Source organism: Athene noctua, chromosome 6 (genome assembly GCF_965140245.1).
Source record: "Athene noctua chromosome 6, bAthNoc1.hap1.1, whole genome shotgun sequence".
Taxonomy (NCBI): Eukaryota; Metazoa; Chordata; class Aves; order Strigiformes; family Strigidae; genus Athene; species Athene noctua.
In genome coordinates, this window is record NC_134042.1 from 37,493,505 (window position 1) to 37,516,669 (window position 23,165).

At 37.5% G+C, this 23,165-nt stretch overlaps 1 protein-coding gene across 3 annotated transcripts in view; it reads left to right on the top strand.

The window, feature by feature from the left end:
• Window positions 1-15,275: 15,275 nt before the first annotated feature.
• VRK1 (VRK serine/threonine kinase 1) overlaps window positions 15,276-23,165 on the top strand; it is a 35,277-nt gene continuing 27,387 nt past the window's right edge. For 2 of the 3 annotated variants that reach the window (XM_074909279.1, XM_074909280.1), the window contains exons 1-2: window positions 15,276-15,562; window positions 21,853-22,014. In XM_074909279.1, coding sequence (XP_074765380.1) covers window positions 15,553-15,562; window positions 21,853-22,014 — 172 coding nt within the window. In that variant the 5' untranslated portion in view covers window positions 15,276-15,552. Of the gene's footprint in view, window positions 15,563-21,852; window positions 22,015-22,414; window positions 22,557-23,165 lie in introns of those variants that run through there. The other variant, XM_074909281.1, reaches the window with a different exon arrangement.

Sequence of the window (23,165 nt, forward strand, 5' to 3'; positions counted from 1 at the left end):
ATAACCTACAAATTTTGGTCAGGTGAAGCAGACCCTAATGTTAGATTTTTAAGGTAAAAATTAGATTTTTAAGGTAAAAGTTTTCCTTAAAATTACTTATCACCGTGTTTTACCAGAGAATGGCTCCTTTTCATTATTCTATGATTAAATTTATCTTTCATTTTTTTGAAACGAAAGATAAGCCTTGGGAAGACTTGAACAATGTCTCCTCAGAATAAATAAGCTGTTGTGTTTTGGGTAAAGACAGTTGTGCTTTGATACTCCCTTATATGAATGGGTAGAAAAACAACACTTGTCCATGGTGGATAAGCTATTTTGTAACCACAGCTTTATCTTCTTTTAGAGAAATTTTACTAGAATGATAGACGACTCTCATTGCTTTTGTGATCAATGAAGCATTTCCTTATTAGCCAGGGATACCAGAGACTTTCAGTCCTGCCCTTTGCTAGGTTAGTGCAAACTATTGTTGCTTCACACATACTTTTTATAAAGCCTTGCTATATTGCTTCCAGTGCATCAGTGATCAGTTAAATATTGGTATTAACATTGTTTACTTTTGTTAGATGATTTGTTGGGTTGCTGGAACCAGGAATGTAATTTCTGGCTATTCCGTTGTTATTCTTTCCCCTCAAAATTTAGGAAGAGGAATGTTGTTACAGCCTCAAATTTATCAGTGAAAGCTGATGCATGTTGATGCTATGCAAGGGGCTGATTTTATTTATGCTTTCAGAAATTGATCTCTAATTAAATTTTGAAATGAAATGTTAAAACTAGTGGGTGACAGACTGTCTGTAGGCGTGTCCCCTGAGGTGCTCCCTGCTTTATTTGTTAATGATCTTTCTTCTTTGCCCGTGCTAAGCCAAGCTCTACCCACTATTGCTACAGCACCATTATTCAGCATTTAATTTGCTCAGTCTTTTAAAACAAAAAAACTAACTCACACTATACTTAATTATTGTCTCATTTAAGCCCGCAATGGTTGGATCTCTGCTTCTGTGTATAGGTACTTATCTCTTCCTATTTCAAATACTGAAGTATTGTTTTGCAGTCACAAAACTCTAATGTTCACAAAGAGAGGTGATCTGGGATAAATTAACTCAAACTATTACGACAAGAATTTGCAGTGGGTCAAATACTGAGATCTGATGTTCACCACTGAATGGAGAAAAGCATGTATGTACAAAGAGGTGCATTAAGGGCAGATGCACAGCCAAAGCACTGAATTTGAAAGTATGACAATTTTGAATTTTCTATTGTTTTCTCTCTTTTTTTCCCACCACTCTTATCTATTAAATCAATATAAGGTCAAGAGACCCCCTTCTGCCTGACCTTAAATGATGAGAAAATGTTCATCACCTTCAGTTCTGTTTGCAATAATCACTAAACAGATGTTTTATTGCCTTTTTTTTTTGGTAGTCACTAATATATATCTCATATAAGGAAAGGGACTGGAGAAATGTATTAGCATGTAGTAGTTTGTTTCAGCCTGTGCCACTGGATGGCTCAATGTGTCATAAAAGAAATTTCTGTTAGCAGTATAAGTTCAGTTCAGTTTGTGAGGAAAATGTTCCTCAAGGAGGTTCTGAACATATTCTGCTATAGGTATGAAGATCAGAGAGGCCATGATGATCATGTTATTGAGAACTGTGAGGCTTTTTCTGTCTACAATTCTGTAACACCACTTTCAAAGCCTCCTGTAAAAGACAGAAATCAATTCTTCTCTGTGGAGAGCAGAAATGGCTTTGGGCAGCTGAGTGTGCTTCTTAACACTAAGGAATCAAGAACAGTAGGGAAACACTAACTTGGTCATCGATGACTCAAAATTTGCCTACCCATGTACCAAAAAATACCCTGTTTCTTAACAGTTGCATGTGGTTGTGGCTACTCCTTACCACTGGCTTAAACAGACCAGGACCAAGGTAGGTGTATGCTGGAGTATGTGTCTCTGTGTGAAATTAAACCAGGAAGTAGGTAGATGCTTCAGAATAATTCCTTGCTTAGATAAGATCTAACCCTGTGCTGCTATTCAGTCTGCAGTGATGATGCCAACACTGATAGGGCTGTTGTCTGTACCCTGTTTTTCTGTAGGAATTGTGCTGAGACAACAGAACTATTTGCCTACATATGTTGGCAACCATTGGTTTCTTACCAGTCTTGATATAGGTCAAAAGTTCAAATTCAACCTATGATTAGAAAGGGAAACTATCCATGCTTCAGATCCCTGAGCTGTCCAGATCTATGTGTTTTGGATAGTAATGGTGACAGCAAAAAGAAACCAAGCTTCACTCTCTCCTGTCCTCCCTTGTGGACCTTGAAAAAGATGATGCAGCTTATGACCCTTTATTTAAGATGTAGTTAAGTGTATCAGCCTGAAATTTTTACCTGCTCATTGAATGGTGATATATCAAATCATCTGCATTATGAATGTGCTTTTGGAGTTGCTCTGTTTTGTGTTGATTACTGTGTTGGATTCTGAGTCATGAAGGTTATAAAACAGATACAATAGACCGTATTCTGCCACAGAGGTGGCGTAGTTCAGCATGACTGAGTCACTGCTCTGAAGAGAGGCGGCACTGAAATTTTATACAGGGTATTGCAAGTCAAGCCTGAAGTGCATTGGCAGAGCTGCATGGTAGCAGGCAATAAACGGCTCTTCAGTGCATACCTAATTTTACTTGTACAATTCACTTTTCTCCAGATACCCATCTTCATTATATAACCTATATGATATAATCATATGCCATATAATCATATGTCCCAGCATCATTTCATGCAATGAAAAGGAACAAGTAAAATTCTGAACCACTGCAAATGGTCAGCTTGGCAGGTGCCAATGTAGCATGTGTGGCCATGCTAAACAAACTTGGCTGGGAACTTGAAGTTGGCAAGTATCTTCTACCTGCTGCCTTGTCTGCTTCAGCTTCCCTCCTTCCTCAGCTGGAAAATGCTTACTTACTAGAGTAGTGAAGACCTTTGGGATAGATATGTCTTCTTTTTCCTCTTCCTCCCCCTGCTGTTTGTCCTTTTCTAATCAGTGCTGATTTGAAAAGGCTTTCTAGCTGGCCAGGTTTTCTCTCTGGTAACTCCAGCTTGGTTCTCCTTGCCCTGTTCTGTCTGGACTCTGCTCTCTGTCTGCTTTACCTGCTTCCCAACAACTTTTGTGCCCAGAAACACCAGGTGCAATTCTTTCCTCCCTGCCACCAGACCAAACCCCTCAGCTGCCCACTCCTACCTGCTGTCATCTCTGTCACTCATCTGTTAAATCCCCAGGCTTCCTTTATTCCTAGGCAAATGTCCCTTCTGGTTCCTTCTTGGAACGTCTTCTGTGGGGTTTGTGAGTGCTTTTGTCTGTATATTTTTCATGATGATTTTCTCTTTTTTTGGTGTTATTTACTCTGTTGGTATACAGTAGGAAGCATGATTATTTTAATGTTCTATCGTGTTTATTAGTAACAGGAAGGTTTTTGCAGCTCACATCTCATTGATGTGAGATAAAAATTCACAATGAATCAAAGTTGAATAAAACACTATTAGCTCACACCTTTAATGATTCATATTCACTCCAGGCTCACATCGCCTTAGTAAAAATGACCACATTAGAGCAGACAGGTTGATTTTTATTATGCTATGTTGTTAATTTGAAAAAAACCTTCATCTAAAACTCTTCACATGGAAGAGTAAGGTAAGGAACTCTTCACATGCCTTATAAAAACCTGCATCCTTTATCTTATGCTTGGCTTTCCGTGAGGCTGTGAGTTACATACATCACTTCACTAAGAAAATTCTCGATGCATCCTTGCTGTCTTTTATGCTTTTCATCTTTTGAGGTTTTGGCAACTAAAGATTATTATTCCTAATAAATTAGGATCTTGATAACTAATACAAATGAAAATATTTCTACCCAAGTATAGCTTGCCTGTTAGGTGAATTAATTATTCACAACTTCTGGCTTGTTTGAAAGACCAGGTACAAATGTTGTTCAGGATATCCCTAGGAAGGTATACACCTATATGTACATACTTCTACCTTCCCTGCGCTTTTATTATTCTAGGATGATATAATAGATTTAATATTTCCAACAGAATCTGTGGTAATCTAGAGATTGTGACAAACAACATTTGCACAAAAAGGTTATGTATCTTATTTGACCAACTGCATACAGAAATTACAAACTTCCATGCATCTGAAATCCTCTTTCAGTGCTTTTTCTAAGAGAAAATTTTCTTCCATCTTTTTCTGAGCATTCCCAAATGTAGCCTTTCCCTCTTTCATATGGCACATAAAATGGTCACTATAGAATTTAATTTTGATTTTAATCCATACTATAGCACAAAGATATCAGTACTGAAGTGGAGAAAAGTGTCTCTTTAGCTGGTTATATAAGATATATTTTCATATTAGGTTTTGGTTTGTTGTTTTTTGTTTTTTTTTGTTGGTTTTTTTTTTCTTTCTGGTACAGGTGTGTTTGATTTTTGGGGCCTGGGGTGTGTGTGCTGGTCCCCTGTGCTGAAGTACCATGTCATGGTGCCTTGATTAAGAATTAAGAGGCAACGTAGCATCTATGTTGATAGGCATGCAGTGATTGCTGACTACAAGGAAGGAGCTTTTCATCCCAGAATGAATGCTTGAATAACAGCTTATATGAGCAGGAGACAGAGATGGCATGTGCACTTTGAGCTAGTTCAGCTCTCTCTGCATGCAAGGTCAAGCAAATGGGACCGATGATTTCATGCCTGAGCCAAGCAGACCTCTCCCTCTGCCTAGAAGGCTGTCTCATGTGCAAACAACATAAATCCAAGTAAACAGCAAACACTTAGGAAACATTTTCTACTTTAAAGAAAGAGCTTAATGACAAGTGTAAAACACCTGATCAGGCAATCTGATCCTTTTAAAAGCAGTGGTACCCTCTCGAATTTTCTGAACTAGAAACTCAGGCAAAGCAGGCTCTATTCTGGGGCTCTGCAGATAAATTATGTATTAAAAATATGCTGTTACTTTAATGATCATTCTCAAAAGACTTTGAAAATGAAGGAAAAGCAAAGTTTACATTGGTCAAGGAGATGGGACACAATTCTAAGAAATATTCAAGAATAAGTTATACAAAATTCATGAAACTGCAAGATTTACTCTTTCTACCCATCAATTTTGGCCCAGCTCAGTTACTTTCATCAGGAGAGATGGAATGTTTGTACTTATAGCCTTTCTAGCAGTCAATATATTATTGACTGTACTGCAGCCAATGTAGCCAGTGTGGTGATGAGATACTGTAGTTTTCACAAGCTTTCATTAGGTTTGCTGTGAAATGCCATATTCTCATATTAGTCATCCTCTCTGCTTTATATCTTAGAAGATGCATTTCAAACTGTTTTTAAAGTATGTTATTATTCAGCTGTTCACCAAAATAGACCAATATACATTATAATATGTTTACGAGGTGGCAGTCTTACAATTCAACAATTTAAAACTTACATTCCATCTGAGATAGCTACAAAATTGTTTCAAATGGCTGTGCTTACTTTTTGGAGCAAGTAGTTCTAAATGAAAAGGTTGATGGCTGCAATTTGATCATTAGCAAGTAAAAGAACACAGATAGAAATATTGTAGTCAGTATGTTGATATTCCATGGAGAATGAAAAATGTTTAGTGGACAGTTTAGAATATTGTCAGTATATGGTGTCATAAAAACTGCTGAACTTGCTTCTTTATTTATATCACTGAGGGAGCTTTAATACCATTTAAATATCTTCAAAGCCATGTTTTTACTGAAAAAACTAGCTGTTTCAACAATACATCGTAAACACTTTCCTCCTAGCATGTTTCAATTGAATACGAGCTATAGGCAACTGGGGAGGTACAAAGCTTGGCATCTCCTGTCAAAAAAGCAGCCAATCTGCAGGGAATGCAGAACTCATCGCCTCTACCATGAGATATGCAAGGTCGCCTTTTGTATGTGTGGATGGAGCTAGGTTCAAGTCTGTGAAGGGAAAGTAGGAGGTGGTGGCATGAAAGGAAAAGGAAGAAATTTAACCTATTCACCAAGGACAAACTGTAAAACATAGAGCCCATCAGATTCTATACTTCGCTCACTGCACTGGTAAGTTCACTGTGGCAGAGGACAGAGCTGATTAATCATGTTTTCTTAGTTGCTACTACTATATTAATTAATTCAATGCTTTCAACAGATGTCTGCATGAAAATACGGCAACTCAACTAGAAAAAAACAGATCTTATAAACAGAGGTCTTAGGAGCTGAGATAATACTCAAGTAAAACAGTATTTCTCTGAATAACAGGGCCAGTACCAGTGATATGGAAAATAAGCAACTGAGACCCTGAGGACAGAATGAAGATGGAGGGAAGGAGCAGAGTTACAATGCATCTCCTCAGGTCGAGGAGAGTGTAAAAGTGCTGGGATTGTGTGCGAAGCTACACGTGTGTTTCCGTAACTTCTTAAAAGCCTTGCATATCTCTCCAGTGAAAAATGTGTTTGCAGTTTTCCTCACCCACCACTGAAAAAAAAAATAATTAATTATTAAATTGCTGTTGGACAAGAGATTGTCTTAAGTTATCCAAACACATTTAGATCAAGTTATTCTAGTGCAATACCTGTCTAGAAATATCCAAACAATGCCTTGTGCTCTATTCACATAAAAGATGCCTGAATTAATGATACTTCACACTGAAAATGTAGTTCTGTCAGTGGTATTGCAAACATACCCCATTTCAAACTTCACCTGCCTCCTCATAGTGAGAAGGACACTCTCCTGCCTCCCATCCATTCATCCTGAGCCCATGCTGCTGCCAGCATGTGTGACATCTATTGCCAATTGTGACAGTTGTTTTTGTGAAGGGGGACATCTGTCTACATAAAATCAGGCTGGGGTCTGCAAACTCATTCACAGAGGACATGAAATAATCATCAGATGGTAAAAATTACTTTCTTGGTTAAAATACAAACTAGGGTCCCAAAAATGAGAGAGACGGTATCTGACTAACACTCACCTGAACCAGGCTGAAGTTTGTATTATATGCGTTTGGGGGAACCCCTGTAATTGCTGACAGTTGCATCTCCATCTAAAGAGCCTTCCACCTCTAGGTGCATCTCAAATGTTTTGAAGTGTTAACATAAAAAATATGGTCCCCACCATACGCCAAAAAACAGGAACATGGAAGTTTTAAAAAATATACCAATATGTACTATGGATGTCTCATCATGAGCTGTTTGCAAACACTAATCAAATGGCCCACTAGTTTTGTGGCTTTCCATAGATGGGGTTGTCTCTGAGGAGTTTCAACACGAGCCCAACTCTATCATTGGCATCCCATTTCTCTGCTGATTGTTTCTCTAAATCTTTTGCTGTAAGACTAAAAGCAAAAAAAGGCCTTCATACAGTTGGTTCCAATTAAGTAAATTAAAGCTCTAGATTTTTAAACAAAAATAAAATTTACATGGACAACATTTAGGCATTTAAAGCACAACAAGAATAAGTATATTATTCAGTGAATGGGCAGGCAGTTATATTAACTCTGGACATTCTACCTGATGAAACATATTTGCAGGGTAAATGCATTAGCAGTTCAGTGTTTCTTTAATTTTTGCACAGAAGCATCAATTTTTTTTTTGTCAGATCACATTTTGTAACACAATATCAATCTTGCCATATCCATGTTCTAGACGGGCTGTAGGGATTCTGCTGTAATTATGTCAAAAAATGAAATATTTCAAAACCTGATTGACAGCTTGATTACAATAATGCATGTGATTAAATTCAGGGTGTGCTGGTGTAACGAAGGAGGGAATGTCAGTGGTAATTAACTGTATTTTTGTTAAATTTTGTTGAGCATTTCTTGCTCTTAGGTTGGGAGTATATTGAAACCAATGAGACACCTAGTGGTAGCATTTTTTTAGAGTCTCTTAGTGCCATTTGGGACTTGGAGAAAACCGGTTCTTATGCAAATCATGTATTTTGTTACATGTAATGTAAATTTTATGTAGATTAGCATGGTTATGAACCCCAAAACTACGCGGTAGAGCAGCATGACGGGAAGGATTCCATGCTATGCTCTAGTACAGAAGAGCAGCAGTAAGTATTTTTTCTTCTCTAGACAGTCAGTTCTGGGCAATAAAGCTTGCCAGAAGACAGGAGAGTGTGGATTATAATGAAATGCAATGGTCTATGTTTAGTTTTCATTGTATGGTATCTTCTTCCTAGGAAACAGTCAATGGCTTCTCCCCCTTCTACTTCCTCAAAGAAAGTTTGTATGAGACAATTAATCCACCAAATACCTATTTATATGGACACGGATTAACTTCTGATATGAAAAAGGATGCAATGTGTGCTGCTTTTTCATTAGCATTTTTTGTTTTTATTCTGAACGATAAACTCATTGGATAAAAACTGCTGTGTCCATTCTTATGATATAAAAGATCTTAGGTATTTTAGGGTATTGCTTGGAAATAAAAGAAAAATGTTACATATATGATAAATTTTTAGTGCTCTCTCTGCGTAGTTCTGCTGTACCTCCCAGCGTTAGTCAAACTGCTGGATAAAATCAGAGATGGAAATCTGTTCTTTCCTAGATTCAAATAATTCAGGGTGCTTTGCCACTCAGTATAATAGACACAAAACCGTGTTCCTTCACTGCTAACCTTGATATTCTGCCTGCCCATCTCTTCCACAAGTTTTACTGTCCTCTCAAATGTCTCGCTTAGAACTGGAACATCCATTCCAGGCCAATACTCTTCCCTTGACCCAGATTTTATCCCCTTTTAAAAGCCTGTAACAGCTGACTTGTCAGAAACCAGGTTACCTATATTCATTCTATTTTGGGGAGTAAGGGAACAGGGTATAACAACTAACAGAAAGCTTTGGAATTTATTTGGTATTTACTGACTGTAATCTCTTTCAACAAATGCTATTGCTATAGATAGTAAAAACACATAAATAAAATGCAATGTAATATAATAAAATGAAGTATGAATATATAAAGCTGACATCCTAATTTATTTTCTGCAAAAGGAAACTCCAAAGAGTTTGCTAGAGAAAGTAACAAATACATGGTGATTCATTATTTTTCCCACCACATAAATACATTTTCAAAAAGCGGGAGGAAAGATGCCTTTTTTTTTTTTTTTTTTTTTTTATATTTAAAAGTAACAGCATTAATGCTGCATTGTTTAAAAATCCACTGTGGAAAATCTACAACAGCCTGGTGACCTTGAAAGCAATGGTGATGTGTTTTAGCAGTGGGAAATATGGAATTGTAGATAGGGAGTAACTATACAAGGTTTTGCATGGAGCTCTGCCTGTTTCTATCAAAAGGGGGGTTAAAAATATATAACCTCATTCTTCCCTGCATTTTGATAGAGCCTAATCACCTTAAGAAATCACTATTTGATCAGTAAGTCTATTGCTAAGGGTAAGGTCACCTCATTCAAAAGATCTGTATCCCCTGAGCTACAAAGGATAGTAAATAAGTTTATAGATTCCTGGTTTCTTATTTATATACCATGTAGTGAGAACACCACTACTATTCAGCAGAGAAGTGTTTGGAGATATGCTAATGACCACAAGAAAATTTCAAACCTCCATAATGTGCTTTAATCACCAGCTGGAGATCAAAAGCCACCATGTGATTTTATACAGCATGGGCAGCTTCCAGAACTGCCTTACATGGAAAGAGATCAATGGTAAAATTGGTAGATACAGCAAAGCTTTTGCAATAAAAGCGTTTTATGTATCTTGTTCAAAGCATTTAAGTGCCTTTTAGATCACTGATTGAACCGTAGACATTATAAAGTGGAACCTTTTAATACTAAAATAAATTTGCAAAGTAAAATTCCATTATAGGAAGAAGCATTGTACTGCAACAGGACAGATAATAATTCTTTCACATGTAATGGGATATATGAAATGTTTGATGATAAACAGAAGTTCTAAACAGAAGTTCTTCATATCGTTATAGTTAGACTCCATGTACTGTTGTTTGAGTGCATGTGAATGGACCTACAGTGTAGAATATACAGTGCTCTCCAGATAAAATGTATGCATCCCTATAAATACAGCTTGTAACTAAGACAGGTGAAGACACTTCACATCCAAGACAGCCCACTCATTTATTTTTAAGTAGAAAATACTGCCCATGCATATGAGTTTGGACCTTGACCAGAGAAAACATACAAACCCTTTAGAAACTCATGAAAGTCCTTTAATTTGGATTCATTTAATGTACTTCAAACAAACTCTAGTCTTAGAAGCTTCAAGTTATTTAAAACAATTCCCTTTAACAGCTTCAAATCATATGTCTGTTAGAATCATGAAACTTTCAGAAAAAGTGAAACTTCCAATGGATCTGACTCGGTGGCTTTTCTTCCACAACATTTTAATTAATTCTTCTAATACTTCATTCCCTTTCCATTAAATTATTGGGTATTCTGTAAAGTTTGGACAGTTCTTCTTCCTCATGTTCTGTTCCTTCATCTAACTATTTAACTGCTTAGCTTGAATACAGAGGATATTTTCAAAGAGCTGCGAGATTTACAGAGACCTTTCCTGCCTCAGCATCTTAATTTTGAGTTTAATGTTTTGAACAGTACAATTAATAATGGTTTTGTAATTCATAATACAGAAAAAGGAGTCAAGAAATCAGGTCTTACTTTGACATTTATTACAAATTTCCTTCATCACTTCAAGCTAAACAAACTTCACTCAGTATCTCTGTGTCTGGTTCTTTATTTGTAAAAAAGAGTAAATATTTATTTGATTTTTTTATTGAATATTGTAAAAACTTGATCTTATTACAAAACAATATTGCACCTCCCTCTGGTGAGGAGAACTTAGGTGACAGCCTTGTCTCATGTAATTTTCTAGGCAGACATATAATAACTTTATTGAGTAAAAAAGTTGTCTCATCAAACTGATTGAATATTCAAGATAATAGTTGATTCTGATTTCTTATTCACTGCATTCTGAAGGAATTAATAAATAAAAATTCAAATTCTTGTCTAATCAAATACAGAAATTAGTTTAACTTGTAAAGACACCTGGAAAGATCTTAAACACATCGCAAAACCAATTTTGTTCCTAGCTACCTTTTAACAGAACTCAGAAGCAATAAGATATTGTACTGGTCTCCTAGAATACACACAAACTCTGAGGTTGCCAGGCAGATCATCTTAAATACTCTTAGAATATATATTAACAGATGAACAAAGAGAACTCTGGAGTGCCATACTGCTATTCTCAGAGAATAGTGATTACCCTTTTAAAGTTTAATAAAAGTACATTAGAGGAAAAAACCCACATCCTTCATTTAATTTACAGACAGGTTTCCACTGAGGAAAATAGTGTGAAATGTGAATGAGAGGAAAAAAGAAAGAAAGTTTGTAGTAACCACATTTTTTCCCTAGTGTCAGTATACTCATACTGCAGGACAATACACAGATAGGATGGAAAGCATAATTCTTTGTACACCACAGTAGATACACTGTGGGTAGATGGTAACACAAGGCGAGTGAGTCAAGAATGGCTTCTTTAAACGTGATCATACTACTGTTCCTTCTCAAACTGTTTATGGACTCTGGCCACTAGGTATTTAGCAAAACTTTTTTGGTCTAGCACTTCAAGAGACCTGTAATTTGAAGCAAATGCCATGGTCATTTTTAGGAAGATTAGTATCTATCTACTCTTGTCTGTGGGCCTCAAACCCCAGTTAGGACAGTTGAGTGCAGTGCATATGTACTCTTTTATCAACCATTTGTAGTGACACAGTGTCCCTCTTAATTTTGGAATTGCCTGTTGATATTTTTTTTAAAGGTTGTTTGTTTTTGTTTTGGTTTTTTTTTTTTTACTTTTTGCTTTTTTAAAGCATTGTGTGTAGTATGGCAAAGTGTTTGTGAAATGTATAAAGCCTTTTCTCATTTTGCAAAGGAGAAAAATAAAAATGACTGTGGTAAGGGAGTACACGCTGGACTTCAAAGCCATATAATTCTATAATTTTTGGAGGAGTGGAAATGTGGAGAACATCATGTAAAAATACCACTCTATCATTTAACTCCAAACTTTTAAAATCCAAAGGTCATTTAATCTTTGTATGAAGAAATAAACAACAATCTTGTGAGGTTTTATGGCAATAATTTTCAAGAACAAAACTTAAGGGAAATGTTGTATTACTTTTACATTTCTAGATTGTTGCTTCCTTACTTGCATCTCTATGTGGAAAAGCATGTGTGCATCTTTTGCTCCAATATCCCCTTCTGATATCTTTGCAGACCTTAGTCTGTGAATCACAGCCTGAAAAACACTACACTAAAGCAGAAATGGGCCTAACTGAAGTATAACACACAATCTTACTACCTGCAGACATTTGGCATTCTCTTATTTTGTATTTTTACTGGAATTCTCATATTCAGGTATTACTGTGTTGCATTCTATTCAGCCTTGTGAGAAAGCACTGAACCTGCTTAAGAGATTCGGGCTACATTTCTGACCTTGCCTAATAATCTCTTAAGCAAATATTTTAATCAACCAATGCCTCAGTTTTCTTAGTGTAGAATGAAATTCTGAGATTAAATAATTAACTTTTTTTCTTTCTCTCTTTTTTTTTTTTTTTTTTTTTTTTTTGGTGAGGTAGGAGGATTCAAATGATCTTTGTGCTATTTTGAGTCTTTTGAGGAACATTCTTAATATTCTCCTAGTAATGAGAATATAACTTGCATGTCTTCTGGAATTAATGAGTACATGTAGCTCTCCTGAAAAAAATAGCCATTTGTGAAATGGCTGTTCTTCATTTACTCTGGAGACTCACAAATCTAAAAATTTTTAAGGTTAATTTAGGTTACTTTATGAGTTGCTGGTTTAGAAGAATTCATACTGTAGTTTGTTTGCTATCTCTTCACATGTACTTGTCAAGCCACATTCAAATGTCATACTTCTTATCCCCATTGCTAAAATGAAAGTATGTAACTGCTTATATACTACAGTACAGTATATATTACGTACTTACTACTATTTAAAAGTAACATTTGAACTTTTCTTGACAGCTGCATCTGTAGTGCACACAAAGAGTGGATTGCCCATTTCATTTAAGATTAGGGAACTTTTAAGGAAGTGATAAAGGCCTTTCCCTGGAGATGAATCAAACAACAGTTATCGAACCTAAAATAATTCTTCAAGCGTATTTGAAAGTTGTAGCCAGCACATTCCAGGAACGCTCTTACAGTGAAGGATGATAATGAAGAACCTATCTTATGATTTTGATTGTTTGGTCAATACTTCCTTTTTTGAGATCCAGTCAAACAATTTACAATATATAGGGAATATCTGAGAAAAGTTGTGGCCACTCTGGATTTGGGTAATACTTGAAGAACCTCCAACAGTATCAGTATTAAAGGAAATGCATCCAGACAGGCTGATCAGAAACCCAGCCCTTTAGTGTATGTATATGAAAGTCTCTGCTCTGATACTTTATAGGCATAATCTCACATTTTTGTTAATAAAAAGTAGGATGGATATATTGAAACTGTACCTTTTGCTTAAAACAGAACTGATTAGTCTGGCTCAACAGAGAAAAATCAGAGGCAGAATGAGGTCCAGTTCTCTCTTCATGCAAGAAAGGTAACATTTTTTTTTTGGCCAAAATTTTTGATGGGATAGCAGAATTTACTTTAAATCTCTATGGCCTTGTTGTTAAGACTGTTTACAGACTGACAGCCTGAAGATCAGCTTTTCACTAAAGGAATGAATGGAATAGCTATTAAATTTTAAATTTTATTTTCTATATCAGCATCTTCAAATGTTTTCACAATCCCAGTAATCCAATATTAAAGATGATAGTATTTCAGGTGAAATGCTATCATGTGTGGTAGTTTGATGCACTTTTTTCAAACAATCTTTTGGTCTTTCCTATTGAGCTACTGCTCATACCCTAGAACATTCAGAACAGTTCAGATTCTTGAACACTTGTAGGACTACCTAGGATTTCTAGTATGTATCTCTATTATTCCTAATGTAGCCCAAGTTTTCAAGTTAATCTCCTGTAGAAGTACTGTCATGATAAACATACTATGAAATAATAGTTCTTTGTTTTAAACTATTTAGTACCTCTAAAACTGCAGCATGTGAAGATGGTGGCCATGAAAACATTACTTTTTTTAAAGATTTAAAACCCCCAGCAAATTAACAACACAAAAAAATTGCCTTTTTAATTTCTTGCGTCACCCCTTAAATCCCCTATTTTGGCATGTTTTTAATCTTCTATGCCTGTCTCCCACTTCACAGCCCGGCAGAAGTAATTGTGGGTGTGCAGGGATTTGTACCTGACAACAAAAGGAGATGTAACGATATTGGATGACAAATGGATCAGACCTCCTAGGTGAACCAATGCTGTATGATTTGACTCGGACCTGAAGAAAAGAAGATTGGGATGGGGAGGAAAGAGAATCAGAGGAGGAAAGTCAGAATCTGGGCTGGCCCTTCAAAGACATGGGTCTTTTACATAAAACTTTGTAATTACTATTAATTTTGAAAAATATTCTTGTGCACTCAAAACAAGCACAAATTTAAGTAACACAGAATGTGTTAAAAAAACCACAAAGCAGTCAGGATTAAATGAACAGAAGCTTTATCAAAGTGTAGATAAAAAGTTTCTTCAGGGTAAGGAGAAGCTCCATTGCACCACCGTGCAAGACTGCAGTAGGTAAAATCAGAAAGGGTCTTGACAGGCAAGTGGGAAAGTAGGTAAAATCATGAAGTATGTAGTGAGGTAACGTGTACGTGCAGGCTCTACTGCTGGAGGGGCTGGTTTTGGCCTGGGCATCAGTCATCCAAGATGGAGAACTGCTGCATTACCTTGCCCCTGGACACCTGGCAACCTGTGTCGTGCCCTGTTTCCCGGACAGGGGTTATCACCACATGGCATCGGCCTGTCAAAGGCCTTTCCAAACTTATTTCGGCTGAAAACGCCGAGATTTTCGTGCAGCTACCCTGCAGAAGCGCCCAGCTCGGGGCCCACCGCCGGCGCGGTGCCTGCCGGGACGCGCAGGCCGTGACCTCCGGGGCGGCCGCCCGAGGCGGTCCCGGACTACACTTCCCGGCAGGCGCCGCGGCCGAGGAGGGGCGAGGGCGGTGGCCGCGGCGCGGCGGCCCAATGGGCGCGGGCGATGGTGGGAGGTGAGCGGCGGGGCGGGCGGGCCGCCTCGGGGTCCCTGGCAGTGCGGGAATTTCGGACGGGGCGGAAGGAGCCGCGGCTGGGCCTGGCACGGAGGAGGTATTTGAAGCCGGCATCTGCTCTTGGAGCGTAGTGTTTGTCGGGGTTTTTTTGCGAGGCGAGTTTTGGGGCGCTGTTTCGCCTCCCCTTCGGCCTGCTGTGAGTCCGCGTTGCGGCCGGGTTTTCCCGCTTCCCGCGCTAAGGGGGCTGGTGATAACACCGGGGCCCGCTCGGGCCCTGTTCCTCCGTCTTCTCTGCTACGGGAGTAGGAGAGGCACCTTCCCTGCCCCCCCGTCCCAGCCCGTGGCGCCGGCGGCATCTCCCTGGACCGGCAGGGAGGGAGAGAATGGGGGCAGGTGGGTAAGAGCTGCTTCGGTTTCAGCCATGGGGTCTGCTGCACCCTCCCATCCCCTGCCTTCGTGGGCTGTTGGATCTAAAGCTCCCTTTGGTGGCAGCGGCCTAAGTTGCTTTTCTTCGTGGTTGCTTTTCTTTAGTGCTAAGGCGAGGTGGGGGAGGGAGTAAAAGCTATACTCAGTGCCATTTAGAGGTTTGTCCCCTTTAGGAATATCCTCGTGTGTGGCTAACAAAATACCATCTAGGCTGGGAGGCGTTCCTGAGTTTTGCTTTAAAGAAAACTTTTTTTTTTTTTTTTTTTTAAGAAATACAGACCTATAAATCACAAATAAAAATCTGTAATTTTAGGATCAGAACAGACCTGTTGTGTAAGAACTGCGCTAAACTGGTTTCTTTCTGTGAGAGGTTTTTCTTCACTTCCTATTTCTCGCCATTTGCCTTCCTTGTTTAAGACTTAGTTGCAGACAGGGCGAGCCCTGTTGTTTTCTTTGGATTTCAATTTGTGTTAACGCTTTTATTAATTCATAGGGAATCTACGGGCCCTTTTTATCATTATCAAAATTATAAAAGCTGTTGTGAAGTTTTCCGTAGCTATTACTGTGTCTAAAGACTTGTGGCTTTCTCTGTCCACTTCATTCTTGGGGATAATACCCAAATGAGGTGGGATTCTTAATGAATTTCAGAGCTGTTGATTTTTTATACAGTATGCAAACTATGAAAAAGCCGTTGAGTGTCCCACTCACGTGCATAGGTACTTGCTGGTGGTTTGGTTTGTGAGGTAATTTGGAGTGACAGATGATTTGGTACTTTATAAAGTTTGGTGTGTTCTTTATTGCAATAACTATCTGAGTGATGCTCAGGATTTTCAAGGAAACCTTAAATAGTGTTCAAAAGAAGAAAATGTATTATTGAGAAGACAATTTAAAATTAGTTAGCAACGCAGCAATTCCTCTTTTAAATGTTTCCTATCTCTGAACAAACTGCATTATGAAATTTTAAAGTCATCTCAGTCTGTTTAAAAAAAAAAAAGAAAAAAAAAAAGAAAAAAAGCGCGTTCGTTTTGCCCACTATAGTGCTATTGTGATGATATGCTTCTTATTAATTGTTGTCGTCCAATGTACATTTATTCATTTTCTCTAAGAAGAGGTGTTTCTTAGAGGAAGAACTCTAGCGCCTCTTCTTCTATGAGTACCATTATTTGTCAGATGTCTTAATTGCCAGGAAATGAGATTATAGTTCTACTCAAAATGTAATACTGATAGACCAGTCACAGACTGTCCTATTTATGCAAGAAAGTCTTCGTTTACTATCTACCTTGCTTGGTATTCCAAGTCACTGGTACTTCAGGTACTTTTTTTGGTGATCACTCTTATGAAACAGTTCTAGATTATTCAGAAGTCTTAAAGAGTCCTGTTCTTTCTCTCCCACTCCTTGAACAACAGCGTGGTTTTGTTTTTTGTTTGTCTTTATTTTCTTTATTGCAAGCAGACTTAGATGTCTTGCTGTGACTGATGAACAATACTAATGACACACAGATTTCAGGTCATGCTGGGTCTACCTATTCATGAAGAGGAGCACAGGTCACCAGGAGGCCTTCTCTGTGTTGAGAATGAAAATAGGTCCTACTGATAGAAACAACCATAAGAGTGAGAATTTCTAGAGAATAAGAGGTGAATCAGGAAGAAACCTGCCACACTACAGAAATACTTTATTAAAAATAAATTTGATTTATATTAATTTTGGAGTTTATTGAGAATGAATGCAAACGAAAATTGAGAAGTGGCTATTCATATTTATTCTAAGAGTTCAAGTATCGCTAGAGTAGCAACCATTGCAGACATTTGTAAAGATAACACCACTAATAGCACTACTGATACAAAATTGTCTGCATATCTCAAGTACAGTGTATTCAGTTTCTTCCAAGATGTTTTATTAGGGAGAAGCAGGAAAAATAGCCTTTGTAGTACCAAGAGGCTTTTGGAGAGAGTTTAGACAAATAGACTTCTGTTATTCATACTTGTTAGTAGCAAAATCTTTGTTTTGAGTACATTGTAGCCATATAAAATGCTGCTGTTTACAGTCATACACCTTGAAAATAGTTCTTGTCAGATACCTTAGCTAAGTAGGGTCAGGTCTGTTTGATACTTGAATGATAGTACAGTACTTGACATCTATGGCACTCTGTTTCCAAGGACTTCAGCATGGTTGCAGGCACTAATGAATCAAGCTTCACAATACCAGTGGGATAGAAAATATTTCCATTTACTGATGCGGTGAGGTAATTGAGATGCAGGACAGTTAAAAGTGAATTTATTTTTTTTGGGGGTGTGTGTGTAAATTTTTAAAGGTGATTTTAGGGAGAAGTATACAACTTTATTCCAGTTATGCAGTGTACAGTAGGCAGTTCCATATCGTGTTTGCTGGTTCATAAATTTCCTTGACAAACCTCTCACATTTGCTGTATCATGAGTTGAAAAGCACATAGAATGATAGAATTCGCACTAAAATGTCATTATCTTTTTTCATTGTTTTTGTCTTTTTTTTTTTTTTTTTTTCCTGGTTCTGTATTTTCATGCAGAAAATTTTTGCAATCTCCAGGTGGTTTTAGTTTCAATCTGTAGAAGATCTTTGAATGAATTTATCCAAATAAATGTGAAAGCATGTGCAGCCATTGCTTAAATATTTCCATGGATAACAGCTTTTTTGCAAAAGAGTGAGTGCTTAGTATTGTGAATGCTGCCCATTGAAAGCGATCAGTGTTTGGCACCTATGGCCTACTGATAGTTTGACCAACTTGTAAGTAGGCACAGTGCCATCTTAGCAGATGGATATGAATATAGACAGCCAAGAAACCATGTATGTGTATCTAGTGTATTTGTTAAGGGCAGGGTTCCCAGCTGGGGACATTCAAACTTATGTCCGTTTTGAATTTTTGCTTTTATGGATAAAGGGAAGTTGTCATTAATATACTTTTTTTAAACTAAATACCTTCAGGCATACAATTATTGACCACGTTAAAAAAAAAAAAAAAGGGGAAAAAAAGCAGAGGGATACCCCAGCTCCTTATTTGATACTCTTGAGGAGCTATTTTAAGTAAACTTAATTCCTTTTTAAGCAAGGCTACTATTGAGATTCACTGTGAATGTCAAAAATGTAAAGTGTATCAATAGTTTTATTTCACTGGCTTGCTAGCTTTACTGAAAAAGAGGCTACAAATTTTTCTCTTACTGGTCAGTAATGTGTCCACCATTCAAGCACCTAAGTGCATCTGTCCAAGTCTTGCTGGAATTATTTGTAATGACTCGGAGGTCAAAGGATACAGTCCTTCAAGTCCTCTTCATGTCTCTTATATTGTTCTTGAGGACAGTATGCTCATTTTGTGTATGTTTTTGTATCCTTTAGATGACAGTGAGTGTGATCTTGTCCCACATCTGAGTCTTTAGGTACCAACAGTGCTGATTTTTTTACTTTCCTTTACTCCTTATTTGAGTCAGTCTTGGAGCTTCAGTCTTCTGGTTTATTTTCTGATCACAACTTCTACTGGTTTCAGTCTGTCCTTTGTTTTAATCCTTTTCCTGATCTGGGTGTCCTGAGAAGCTGTTTAAAGGCCTGCCGTGATCATTTTGGCCTGCTCTTGCAAGTGTAAGACATTAACATGTAATCATTCCTACCACTCTCTGTTCCTTCTGAGGAACTTTGACAGCATTATGTTCTCATTGGTATGGTCTTAGCTGAGCTAGCTGGAATTTCATTTGGTTCTTGAAAGCGTAATTTTTCTCCTGTAGAAAATCTGGAGGAAGAACCTTCCCCTAAGACAGTACAATATATATCATATTGAAGATTAAAAAAAAAAGAAAAAAATGAGTGAGAGAGAGGAGTTTCTTGAAGGGTATGGATAAAACTGTGGGTAAAGTTAGTCTTAAAATTTAACTGTAAAATGTCAGAACTGCATCCTGATTATAGAGAAGAACGTTACTGTATAGAAGTGGAAATATCCTGGTCTGTGATAATGAGGAAGCTTGTGCAGCATAGGCATTGATAAATACCAGTTTCTTCTGGTGATGTGGATATTTCATACTACTGTTTTGTTGAAGTTACTTTTTTAACCACAGTAGGTATTCAGATGTGGTTCTATGACACAGAGCTTCTTTTCAGATTAATAAGGACCTGAAAAAGCAGAACTTTTCTTTGTCATGGAATCATACTCCTTCTCTTCTGCGTTTATTCCTATACTGAATGACTGTGGTGTCAGCACACTGCTGCTGACAGAGTCCAGTACTCTCTGACCAGATCCTTTTAGGTCTTCTATGTGTGGAGGGCATGATATTTAATATCAAATTTACTTGTTTGAAGATAGTTGATACTATATGGGATTTCTGATTTAGGAGAGTGATACAAAATATACTGAAAACAATACAAATGTAAATTATACTTGGCAAAATACAGCAATTGCAATACAGTCACAGTACCGATGTGATCCCAGTACAGATCTCTATAATATGCGCCCTGTCACTACGCTGGCATCCCCAGGCACCGGGAAGGAATACCTGGGTTGAAACCAGCTTAAGCCCGTTGGTCTCTTCGAAATTCTTTGCTACTTTAGTTTTTATACTCTTTTATGTTGGGCTGAGCCTCGCAACTCTGGCCTGGCTAACTCAGGGAGACATTTACATCACCATTTGATCCAATCCACTCAGCTGTTGTTTAGCTGATCACTTAAAACAAAGGCCACCCACTGGTCCCTTTTGTGTTGAGCTAAAGTGAGCTCCTTTGCATTCTCTCCAGTGTTCCTTGGGCACTTCACCCTTGCCTGTCTCCTGTTCATCCATTGCCGAGTTTTACTGGGTCACATTCCACGCTTGGGGTTTTTGGTCAGCCACAACTGCAGACTCGAGTATTAGTGGACAGAAGAACATTTTCAGGGAACTTGACAGTTACAGAATTTAGTAAGTAGAGAAATGGGTACGGACTGCTCTATTCAGATGTTAGTTGGCTGACAGACATATTTGGGGAAGAAAATTTCCCGAAGATACCACCCAGTCAGAAAAGAGGCTTGTAGAAAGGGAAATGCTTTTGGAACAGCTGTCATAGTTAAGTGGTTTTCTGTTTGGAATACTAAAAACAAAGTCCTAGAGGAACATTAGAACTGAAAGAGGAAAACTGATGTTGAGTAACCGCATTTGGCTCAGAGTTATTGTATTGAGTGGCTAGACTAATGGGAAAAAGATACTTTGCTATCCAGAAACTTCCTGACTTGTGTATTAATATTCCTTCCTACTTCCGCAAGCAAAATAAAATACAATAAAATCCCACCAGTCAGAATGGTATGTTTTAGAAAATAACTGTGGCTCTGTTTGTATGATTTTTATGTTCGTAAGTTAGAGGGAAAGATCAGTTCTTTGTAAAGCAGATCATGAAGGCCTTTCCTGTAAAGAGGTCTAGTGCACTCTGCTATATATTGTGGTTATTCAGCACGATGTTTTACTGAACCAAAATCTGGCTCTGCTAAAAACTTAAAACATTTATTCGCTCAAAATGAGGCCTATGCTGGAGAAAGATGCATGTGTTTTGTACCCGTGGGCCATTATGTTATTTCTGGAAATACTGATGATCTGAGACCTGAGGTTGGGAGAAGGCAACAGTAATATGTTTACATTTGTGATCTCAAAATGGGTAGTTATGTACTAGTTTGTTGACAATCTACTAAATACTGCCCTGTGAACAGTAAGCAGACTTTCATTTTTCTTGCTTGCAGTGATATAGGAGAAAAAATAATTGTTTGAATGGTTTAAATTTTTGGTGTGTGTGTTTTTTTTTTTTTTTTTTTTTACAAATAAGAGGAATTCCTCATATTATTACCGAAGACTTGGAATGTATGCTCTTTCAATATGCACTTTTCACTCTAGGAAAACTGATGAGCTTTATTTCATTAGTTTTGTTTTTTTCTAAGTTTAGACTTACAATTGGTTGTGCTTGATTGAGTATGATAGATTCTGAGATTTTTTTCCTAGCATGTATTATACAAGGTCTTCTGATAGTTTTTTCCTGTGAAGATTTTTGTTGTCAAATTTTTTTGTGATGCCTGGAAAAATTAGTTGTTTTTCACTTAGAATTCATGCCGATGAAACTACTTACTGTATTTCTTTTAGAGTACCTTTGTAGTAGTTAGTTAAATCTTAAACAATTCATGCTTTTTCATGTTTCTAGCAGATTTCTACATAAAGTAGGTCTGGTCAGTATGTAACATCTGCTCTTTTTCTATTTTTCTTTTTCTTTCCTCCTCTCCATCCAGGGAAAATGCCATATAATAAGAAGACTGCTGAAAAAAGAGCCCCTGCAAAAAGGAAACTTGCTGAAGTGTTTTCTCCAGGGGAGGTTCTAGCAGATACATCAAGAAAAGAGTGGAAATTAGGTGTCCCTATAGGGCAAGGAGGGTTTGGACGCCTTTACCTTGGTAAGTGTAGTTATTTTTGATAATGCTTTAAAATGGAGAGATGTTTATTCTTATTCAAAGCAATGAAAAATTGACCCTAAGTCAGAAATGCAGAGGGATCTTTTTTACTAGAACCTGTTGTTGGAAAAAAATGACAAGAGTGGACAGATGGTCATTGTAAGAACTGAGGTTGTATGAGATTCCAGTAGTAGTTCATTCTTTAAAACTAAAATCTTTATTACTTTTTAGCAGTGAAAGGATAGTTTGGTATTTATTTAAATTTGATTTTTGGTCTGTCTGAAAGAAGGGATTTTTGCATGAGTGTCCTTATATCACAAATTCTGAACTGAAACTGTCTAAGCATATTCTGTGGAGTCTACTCATCTGATTTTGACTTCGGTGCTGCTTTTGACTTTTTCATTGCCTTGTGAACTTCTGACCTAAGTCATATACTGTTTTTATGTAACCAGTGCTCAGAAAAAATTGAAATGTTGGACTTCACAGTTTAAAGCATCAGCACAGATCTTGTTTTGCAATGCTGTTTACTGAATTCAAGGAAACCTGTAAGTGGGTAGTATCCATTCTGTACTTAGTATCTCTGTTATTGGAACAGATGAACGGATTAGACAGGTTTTGAGGATATCTCAGGGAATTAAAAAAACTTGATGGCCCCTAGTCATTTTCCAAACAGTTTTGAAGGAATGGAAGTTAATGTGATCATGATAATAAGGTTTTATTTTGCTATATGTTTATGATCTTCCTTCTCTTGGTGAAAAAGTTGCACTAAATTCATACTGAGTTGAAAAAAAAATTAGTAATCTGTCCTGCTTTCAAAATGAACAGACTGCAGCATAAGTGGATTAAGAAGAAAAACAGGACCAGTGGGTGGCTTCTTGCCAAAGAAGCTCTCTACTACTTACTCAGCCTTGCTCAATGAGCTACTAAATTTACTGAGACTGGAGTTCCAGCTCACTCAAATCGTGTAGTACTTTGTGTTAAGAATTCCGGCATTGTTCAAGCCAAAGCTTGCCCACTGTTTGTTTCTCTATCATTTGCACAAAGCTGTGCCCCTGACTGTTCCTGTACTTTGTGCTTGCCTAACTTGGTGTCCTTCTGTCACAAATATCAACAGCTTAGCAGCAACAGAAAGTCACTTTTTGGACATGTGACAT